We start from the raw sequence: 10,938 nt of genomic DNA on the forward strand, positions 1-10,938 counted from the left end.
GATTCCCAAATCCGTTCGTCTGCATGCAATGACCCAAAAATAAACACACTTTCGAAACGTCTATTCAAACAGTGTATTCCAGTAAAATTAGCCCGAGGCTATCGAAAATAGGTGTAACGCCTACACCTCTAAAAAAACTGTCACTACAATACAGATTAATTGGATAAAAGACGGAACTTTTGTCCAGCTAGCAAGCACTAAGCCAACAGTTAAATGAGCGGCCAACTTTCAAGCAATCATTTTACGAATGACCAGAATAGATATCAATATCTCAAATTCACGTATGCAGTACTGTGACGCAATAATGAAAAACAATTATGAAGTCATTCAACAGGTGTTCGAGCTAGTGAACCAATGCATTCATGTTTAAACAGGTCCAAACAGATTTAAACAGGTCTGACACAAGTCTTATTAACGCTGGTGCAATTTTGGCTCATGTTTTAGGAATTTCCATGACGTAATATTCAGTAGACTTGAACGGTTTTTACATGACGTTTGATTTGGTGAAAATTGTCGGGAACAATAGCATTGTTTGCAACATTCACCAAAATATTCTTAATGACATCAGCATAAATGACAGTGCTAATGTATTTTCAATGCGCACTACCGTAAGACGCAATTCGGTTGTAACAAGTTCTTGTCATGTGTTTGAAAGTTATTATTTTTGTCATAAATTTGAAGATGTTCTTCTGTAGCTTCGATTGTTTTCAGTCTCCTGACTATTGACTTTGTCCTATAGTTCACTAAGTGTAGTGATTCTAGTGAAGGAAAGGGCAAGAAGAAAAGTATAACTTCTGTCTTTTTTTGAAAAAAAACTAACTTAAGTATTCATTGGAAAGTCATAGGTTCGAATCCCGCTGGAGGTACCAATTTGTTTTGCTTGTTTCTTAATCTTGCAGCAGTCATTCACAAGAGCACTGGTAGCGCTTTTATCTCCACGATTTCTTGTCTGTATATTATGCTGCTAGCAGCTAATTTACCGAGGTCCAGTGATTGTTTAATAAACTTAATACCAGCACCACTAAAATTTTGTATAAAAGTGTGCATCCCCCCCAATGTTCAAAATCGTCTAAAATTTGATAAAATTTTGATTTATCCCCCCCAATCCTCAACTAACTTCGGCACCACTGTTGTCGACATGTGTCTTAAAAGTGGAACCCCATATTGTTATTGCATATTGTATATGTGGATGCACAAGCGAGTGATATAATTGAAGTCTTGTTTTCGGAGGAATGAAAGATTTCAATCTAGACAAGATGCTGACGGACCGAGCAAGTTTCAATTTTATATCATCGATGTGGCCATGTGGGGTTAAAACGAAAGTTGATTGTCAATAGTTATTCCAAGATATTTAGCGTGATCAACTATTTCTAATTTGTCATCGTTGTAGAGAACATGGATTTCATCAAGATTACTGTTAAGTTAGTTTTTTTTTTTTGGCGTAATTAGCCTACTAATAAATTTGATTTGGAAGCATTGATAGTTAACTTGTTGGCATTTATCCAGCTATTGATTTCGACTAGATCCGAGTTGAGCTTGTTTTCCAACAGACTTAAGTTTTCAGCTTTGACAATGAGACACGTGTCATCAGCAAACAATCTTGGTATTGATGATATGCTATTGGACAAATCATTTATATACAACAAGAAGAGCAATGGGCCATGGACTTCTAAATAGTAGCACCTGGACTGGAAACTAACTGGACAACATGAGGCCAAACAGTTGGTACAACAGTTGGCCAACAGTGGACCAACAGGGTTAGTTACTTGGCTGTTGGCCCACTGTTGGCCAACTGTTGTACCAACAAGCTGATGAGTGGAACAGCAGTTGTTAATCTCAACATATTGTTGACGGCCATTCAAATAGGATGAGACAAGGTTGTTTGCTACTCCCCGGATAGCCTACCATAGTGGTCAAGTTTGCGCAAGAATCGTTTATGGTAAACAGTATCAAAAGCCTTTTTTAGATCCAAGAAAGCAAGCCCTGTAAAATCGTTGGTTTTCGTTTCATCGTAGGAAGTGCTGATGATATCGAGAGCGGCATGTGTTGTAAAGCGATTAGTACGGAATCCATATTGCGTAGGAATGAGTAGGCCTACAGAATTTTATCAATAAAACAGGAAAGCCGTTTAAATATTATCTTTTCGAATACTTTTGAGAAGCACGATAACAACGAGATAGGTCGATAGTTAGATAGATCTTGTTTGTTACCAGACTTATAAACTGGCAGCCTATAACTTTGGCAATTTTTAGCTTGTCCGGAAAAATGCCGTATATGTGAATGAATAGTTGATCAAAGTTGTCAAAGGAGATGCGATAATGCTTGATACAGGTCGGATAAAATATGGCGATATATTATCATTACCAGACGCTTTATTAGTATCTAAAAGACGTAATTCATTGTCTACTTCAGTTTCATCCGTTGGTTCAAAATAGATGGAAGAATGGACTCGATTATTCAGGTACCTAAGATAATCATAATCATTGCCGAGGAATTATAGGCTACCATAAATTAGATGCCGCTAAATGGAGAGCAGTTCTTAACGTGCGTTGCTCAAGCGCACACCCCAAGTGCCGAACCAGCGCCACTTGATCTTGAAGCTTCTTAGGTGACGAAGTCATACGCTAACCAACTGAGCTATCGGGTATGACTGGAATATTGTTTGGGAAATACTAGAGAAACATAGCCTGCTGTTGTTGCTCAGTTATGTCAGTTCATGGTTAAAACTGTAACATCTTTACCCAAATTCTATTGAAAAATAATTTCTACGTCATCTTGTCATGTTAATAATAACTGTAGGCCTATCTTGCGCAGATATGCCTGCATATGAATATTGCTATTCACAAAGCAGGCGCGGGCAGCTTTCTTATTCGTATAGAAGCGCAGCGGAGTAAGCGACTTCATACCTCTCCTAACACCATTTTTTCAACACTGTGTCTTAAGCAAGAAAAAGAATTCGTTCCATATTTTATGAAATCTTTGATACGTAGCCTAGCCCTAGCCTATAGACCTACCCCAAGACCTGACAGGGAAACTAACTTAGGCTACATCGATAGACTCAAAAGAGCCTAAGAGGGCACTTTTTTTAACCAAACCTCAAAAGAGATTGCAGTATTTTTACCCAACAACAATTGACATTGTCATCTAAAAATTCTACTCTAGCCAGGTTTAGTGACTTGCATAAATTCAATGTCTTGGTTTTTCTTAGATTAACATTTCACAAGCCAGGCCATCTTTTGCATTTATTTAACCCCTGCAGACGGAAAATCAATGTAAAAAAGGACGTTGATGTCAACTTTTGCATACGATAAATCACTGTAAAAAAGATTGATTTTCTGCCTGGGATGCAGCACGATCCCCAATTGAGGAAGATCCGGATTTGGCCCACAAATTGTCTGCTTTTAAATTTCATATGAAGATACCAAAATGAGTCGGCTTTAACTTAGCCGGGAAAATCATTTTGTTTTTATATTAATTTAATGTCATCCGGACGTTGAATCAATGTAAAAAAGACTGATTCCCAGCTAGAAAGCTACGTATATTACACGTTGATTTTTGGTTGATTTTAGGTAGTATGGTATCTTAGGTAGAATTCAGGTGTTATTAAGGAGTTTGTGTACACCAACAAAAATTCACTTCTTTAAAAAACATTTTTTTAGAGACATATTTTAGCTATCATTTAGTATGACTAGTGTGTAAATATGATTCTAGAAGTTTTATCAGGGATTATTTTGTGAATATAATTCTTGCAAAAATAACACGTGTTTTCCACGTATATTACACGTGTTCAAAATCCTATGATTATTTTACTAATTTTTAAGGTATATAAGGTAAAATCACACCCAGAAGAGGGCATACAAAAGAGAAAAAATGTTTACCCCAGCAGAAGGATGTTTTACCGGAATATTTTGTATGTTGATTATATGTTGTTTCCACGTGTATTGCACGTTTCCATCTGTTGAAAAGTAACACGTGTTTTCCACGTATATTAAACGTGTTGAAGTTCTTTCGTTCATTTGGGCAATTTTTAATCTGTGTTAGATAAAACTACCTCCCAAGGACGGTATAAACAGAAAGAATTCTCCACTCAAGTGGATTGGTGTCAACCACGCTCCTCCGCATTTTTTAGGATATAAGTTAGATTATGTGTTTTTGTAGGTGTCTTTACACGTTTTTATTACGTTATGTAAAAAGGAAACTTCATGACATTTTTTAGTCGCAAATTAATGTGATCTTTTAACGATAGTTCTTAGTGTAAATTTAAGTGGTCTCGCTTACTGATATTAAACAATTACTTACTAAGGTTTGGTATGGTAGCCACTTTAACAAGTCAAAATTCTGCCACTAAAAATGACTAGAATGAAACCGCCAACCAATCATAAGCTCCGGTTTAAGTGACGTAAAAATGGCGAAAAGAAGATGATAGAAAGCAAATTAAGTGATGGATTTTTTGTCAGCTGGTTGGCTTAGGGGTTAAGGCTAGAAAGTAGTCATTTCATTGACGCGGGTTCGATTCCCACCACTGCTATTTCTCTTTTTCTTCTCTAATTCTAAGTGTAAGTGTAAGTCTAAATTAAGTGTAATGCGGGTGTAAAACACGTAAAATCCACCACCAAATATACGTGGAAAACACGTTTATTAGTGTTGTCAGATACGAGGAAATTAGGTGTAATGCGGGCGTAAAACACGTAAAATCCACAACCAAATATACGTGTAATACACGTGAAATAGTGTCGACACATAAGCGTGTATTATACGTGAAAATTAACGTATAATACACGACCCAAGGTACGTAGAATCTACGTGTAATACACGTGAAATTTCTAGCTGGGTTTGTGTTTCTCGGCAACTCAGCGATAAAGACGTGCTTCGCCCATGAGGCTGGGCTCATCAGTCCCGCACGGCCGCACCACTAGTTTTTGTTACATAGTTCTCAACCGCTGCTTTTCGCAGTCAATTGAATTCTTACATTTGTGGAAAGAAAACAACTAATCCAACTGTCGCCAAGGATATGCACAGTTGAGAAGGAGCTATCTTCCTGGCGTCAGGTAGTGCTGACGCCAGGAAGATCGCTCCTTCTCAACAAAGACTGATTTGCTAGCTAAAAATAACCAGGTAGCATCCGCTAAAAGAAAACATGTTGACTTAACCTTAACGCATGACTGCCCATGTGTGTCGAGCACAATTGTGGTTGTTCTGAAATCATCCTGTTTAGTCAGCGATCAGATTGTTCATAAGAACAGGTTTCGAAGTGAATAGAACTTTTAGTAAACTTTCGATAGAAAACTCTATGGTTTAAGCTACCATCCTTTTTGTCGATACTGATGACTATTGCTTCGAGGAAGTTTAACAATAATATTATAAACTATAACGAACTTTTGTGAAATAAAATAACCGCTATGGTGATATTCTTATAAATTACTCAAAATGCATTTTCTTAAAATATCTTGTCTGCAGTGGCCTAATGTTTATCATCAGAAAAAAAGCTCATGGTTAAAAGCAAACTATATCTTAACATGATGGTGAACTGTAAATATAGGTTGGTACTAGAAAACTCTCAAGTAAATCAACTATAGACTAAATAAAGATAATTCGACTAGACAAGTCAATTTTATCTAAAGAAACTTTAAAGTTAAGCTGCGTATAAAAAAAAAACCGACTAACCTTTATGGGATATTGCATATTGGCTTAATTTTCAATCATCCATAGTGCTCCTCATTTTTTTTAAATGTACCTTAAAGGTGAGCGTGAGCCTACTTAGGCTGGGCTACTTTGTATGGATGAACGAGTAACTTATTTTTAATTGCATTAATTTATAATCGATGAAGCAGGTTATCAATGCTATGGTAGGCAGCGTAGTGATTAAAAGAAAATATGGTACATGTGTGGTAATAGTAACCATAGTCATGGTGTTTTATGGAACACTCCACACATCTCCTACTCAAAGCGATGACGGAGAGAGCTATGATGGGATCCTGGCGTAAGTACGGTAAATGTATTGCTGTGTAAGTGTGTAATGCGATACTTCAACATCTGGTTCTGATGCAAATGAATAATTTGAACATTTTAATTCTGATACATGCTTCGTCAGAAAAGGCAAGCTCCTTACGAAGACAGTGAAGTTGTCCGCCCCGATAGCTCTGTGGTTACGCGCCCGGCTCAAGATCACGCGGCGCAAGTTCGACTCTCGGGGTGTGCGCTTGAGCAACGCATTTTAGGACTGCTCTCTATTCAGCGGCACCTAGTGAATGGAATAATTTCTCAGCAACAACACTTCAACAATCGGAAAACTTCATATGCTCTGCCAATCTCGGTAACTGGCCCTGCGTCAAGAGCCTCTACAATTATGCGAAACTACCAGGAATAACCTATCAAGGCTTTGTCAGTCCGAGAATAAAGATTCAAAACCAACCAACCAAGTCAGATTTAGGCCTGTCTCGGCAAAGACAGGCCGAGGGAACGGGTGTCGGCGTTGTGGATGAAGAAACCTGGTCTGGTGGTTTTTGACTTCCATTTGGATGTTCATTTGTGGTCCATCCAATTAACCGCAGAGCTGTTTTGTTTGTCAGCTTCGTCAAACAAAAGTTGAGCGCAGAACTAAGTTGTGAACAGTTTTCAATGCAAATCTGCATGCATGCTTTAGCAATAAAAATATGAACATTGGCTATCCGCAGTCAACTGATTTGAATAACAGTCTGCTCTCTGAAGGATAGGCTAACTTTCAATTGATGTATTCGCGTTTAGATAAAAAGTATTTAACCTCTCACTAAATCAGTTTGTTTAGGTCATCAGATTATGAAAATATCAAAAACGACATTGCCCTTGAAATAAAAAGCCTATTTCGACCCACGTTTGGAAATTTACATGCCAAAGTTGAAAACTTGAAGAGTGGCAAGAGACTCCTACCGAATCCAGATCCACGTTATCACTCCATCAAGAAGAATAAACCAGTGGTGTTTAAAACCAATCCACTTAATATTTCAAAGCTAGCACTGTTGTTTAAAGGCTCCCACTCAATTGATCCTCCAACTGCCAATGCTTCTCTTCTTGTTCAAGATTTGCAAGACCGATGGAAAATTGCTGGTTATATTCTCAGGCCAAAACAAGTAGAGGCAAAATCGGAAAAGCGTCAATTTTCACTTCATCAATGCTTTAAACCTCCAGGTAATTTGAATTCGAAGTTATTCCAGCTTTTGTTTAGACTTTAGATTTTGCAGTCAGTGTTGATTTGATACAGTAGCCCAGCCTTCGAAGTGACAGAAACTCGTCTGAGTCAACTAAAAAGTAACGACTAATGACGCAGTTAAAATCAATGAGTTTCTGTACTGTATTATAATGTTTTTTAAGCTTTGTTTGTGAATGGGCATACAAATCACTTGATAGTTAACTGTATCTATAAATTTTTGAAAAAGTATTGAAGGCTTATGGTTTACTAAAATTATGTTTTTACCTGAAAAGAGGAGCTTTTCTTTTTCCCATCTGAAGAAAGATAAACGTTCAAACTTTGTTGTGTAACTAGTACTACAATGCATTATGTTTTAGAGTCTCGTGGGCAATGGAAAATGATCACATTGATCAAGTCTCAAATTGTAAATATGCATATTCGAAATGCCATCAGAGAAACATGGGGCTCTGTGGAGAAGTTAGATGGAATCGAAATGAATGTAGTCTTCCTATTGGCCAGAGCGTCATCTTTATATCAACAATACAAACTCAGCGTTGAAAGCGAAAAACATGGCGATATACTACAAATAAATCTTCCTGAAACAGCAATGTAAGTAACGCGTGTTGGGGCATATGATGGCATAAAACCAATTCGAAACCCCAACAACCTCTTTACAGACAAAATGATTATTTGTCGGTTAAGATTATGGTCAGACAACCTTTTGGAATGTCTGTTAATTCCTAAAAATGCCGACAATGCCCGGCAATGCTCAACAATGCCTGATAACTTTTAAGGGTTGCCAAATCCGCGAGTTTTTGCCCAAACTAAATTATAGTCATACGGTAGGCTATATTATTCATATACTAAATTCTAAAAGCCTATTCAAGACCCTAACAACCTAAGCCAAATCCGACATCCACACCATACATTTAAACGATTGTTTGGCAGATTAAAATCTCACCCAGCAAATAAAAACGCTCTAAATTTTCAGAGAAGGCTTAGCCTTAGAACTTTGTGGTTTTTTGTGATGCAAAATAGCAAATAACTGCTTTAATGACGTTATGTAGCTTTGCTTCACTTTACCAAATATTAGATTGTAAATTTAAACATAGTCCAGAGACCAGCAGCACTTTCTTAGCAATTTTCATCACCTATTTTAGTGTAGGCTACTTCTATAATCTATTATTAATTACAAAAACATGTTTCATTACTTTACAAACTATCCAGTAACGCCTTATGGTGCATATTTGCAAGTTGCAACGTAGATTTTAGGAAGTGCATAACTTTGAGAGGGTAAGATGAATATTTGTAAAGAAAATGAAACTAAAAAGTAGTTTCAATTGACTCTTTGTAGCCCAATGTTGCTGACTGCTAAATATTCTGTGTTGGCTGGACTACACTTTTTAAATAAAGTCTTAAAATTTGATTTTATTGTTGGGCACTACGAGGTTAGATGAAGATTATCTAGTGGACCTTTCTTGTATTCACTATTTTATGGTACTCAGAAACCAGAATTTACACGGATGAACGCATGAGTGCATATCTGTTATCTTATCTATGACGTCATGAAACATTTGAAAATTTACTCTAGCCTGCTGATTTGTAGCCTACTGCAGTTAAAATGTAAGCATCACCCTAAAGTTATCAAAACCGCAAGTTACAAAAGTTTCGGTCACTCAAGGATGGTAAATTTTCAGCTTTGATGAACAATAATATTCAAAGATCAATAAATATGTACACAAAACGTCTCCAAAACTGTAAGTTACAAAAGCTTAGATCACTCAAGATGTAGGCTAACTACACGGCTTTGATGAACAAGATTATTTGAATCTCAATAACTATGTAAAGAAAACATGTTTTTACAGGCATTATACTGGCCGTACAATTTCTGGGATGCGTTGGGTGAGTCAATATTTTCCTTCACACTGTATTCTCTCCGTTCTCGATGATAACATGTTTATATCGCTACAGAATGTCCTCACAGCTGTTTCACATTTCATAGACAAATCACCTTCAATTGAAAATAGCATTTGTAAAGCTAAAAATATATTTCCGTTCCTATGCGGGTACAGTTTGAGAGAAAATGATCCGCCATTACGCGACTCAAAAAGTCCTTGGTTTGTATCTGAAAAAGAATATCCTCCAAGCGTTTATCCTCCTCACTGTCAAGGAAGCTTTTATCTCACTTCCGTATCAACCGTTAATTTGATTTTGGATGTCGCGACAAAGACTCGTATTATTCAATTGGACGCAATGTGGATAACGGGAATTCTTCGACAAAAATTAGGTCTTCATGAAGACTCAGTTCAAGATGGGTCAGCTTCGATGAAGTTCGCTCTACTCGCGCGCTTTCTGAAGAAAGACATTGCACAATCTATAAGACATATCTGGAAGGCAGTTCTGCCTCAGGTTAAAAAGAAGAATGTTGTCTTTAAAAAAGCGCCGACAAATACCCTCTCAGTGGGCTTCATGCAGCCAATAATAATTCCAAATAAAATTCACTAAACGTAAAAATTACGTTAAAAAAGCATGCTAACTACAATAATATGACTAAGTGAGGCTTGTGTTGATTAATTTTGAAGAATTGTGTGAATGTGTCTGCTTGTAGTTATGATGTATAAATGACCTTGTCACTACCAATACATGAACAATGGCATGCATTTTTTTTTTGAAATCTTCATAAAAAGTATCTTGCATTTATGTCGCTTAGTCGAAGTTGAAATCAGGGATCAATGCACCAAAGAGGGTACCAAACTAAGCTGTGTTTACACCGTTTCTATGATAGGTCTTCGTTTGTTACACCTATAGCCTACCAATGAAGAGCAGTCCTTGAAGGAGGTGCCAAGATTGGAGAAATCTTGTTATCTACAAGTGTTTTGGATTTTTTGTTTAATTTTCTTTTCATCTTTTGCAACAGTTTGAACGTGAAATAGCCGTACCTCCACTATACACTCCATCCATTTTTTTTTTCTGTCCCCTTTTTGTTTTCAATTCAGACAATGCTTTTCAGCCTGGTAACTTGCTTAATGTCGGCGAAATATTTTGTGTTTTATAATCTTTTAATTTTAACAGCGAATTAAAGAAATTGCAGTTTTTTTTCTTTTATATTAAAAAAATACTATACAAGAAGTTTTAGCGTAGTTTAATAAGATGAAAATGATTTAGCAATCGCCTAGCCTTAGACTTACTGCAGCGCAAAATGTTTCTATTGTGATAATACAGGAAAAGTGGCGGTAAAAACGATTGTATTTCTGTCTACTAGCCATGACTAAATTAGACAAAATTTAGATTTGCAGTGTGATTTCGATGTTAAATACGGAAAAGAAGTGATATCACGAATTGAAGTTTTTTCATTTTATTTTGTAAAACTGAACAACACTTGATTTGTTCTAAGGTGACTGAAAAATCTCATTTTGTAGTTTCAGTAACATTCAAAAGCAAATTGATTTGCAGAGAATCATGAGAAAAATAACTTCTGACTTCCAATATGGAATGGGATATAGGCTACTATGTGTTATTCTCCATTGTTTGTATGTAACAGTTTTATGTGAAAAAAATCTGTTCACCGCAAATCTTGCAGACTTAGTATAATTTTCAGTTAGGCTAATGTCTTCATCTTGATTGCAAAGTTTTGACACTCAACTCCATCTAACTAACAGTTTTCACAAGTCGATATCAAAAGATGCAACACGTCACTACTCCAAAAGACCAGTAACATTTGTCGGTTTTAAAACGTCATTCTGACGAAACACATATGCAATCCAACATAAAAT

The 10,938-nt window shown here is 36.6% G+C and overlaps 1 protein-coding gene across 1 annotated transcript; it reads left to right on the forward strand.

Moving 5' to 3' along the window:
* Positions 1 to 5,906: 5,906 nt before the first annotated feature.
* Positions 5,907 to 10,391, forward strand: LOC145766076 (uncharacterized). The gene is made up of 4 exons (XM_082577731.1): positions 5,907 to 5,980; positions 6,785 to 7,164; positions 7,543 to 7,774; positions 9,031 to 10,391. Exons 1-4 carry the CDS (start codon positions 5,907 to 5,909, stop codon positions 9,668 to 9,670), a joined length of 1,326 nt encoding a protein of 441 aa, XP_082433857.1. The 3' UTR covers positions 9,671 to 10,391.
* Positions 10,392 to 10,938: the final 547 nt, after the last annotated feature.

Source organism: Aplidium turbinatum, chromosome 3 (assembly GCF_918807975.1).
Source record: "Aplidium turbinatum chromosome 3, kaAplTurb1.1, whole genome shotgun sequence".
NCBI lineage: Eukaryota > Metazoa > Chordata > Ascidiacea > Aplousobranchia > Polyclinidae > Aplidium > Aplidium turbinatum.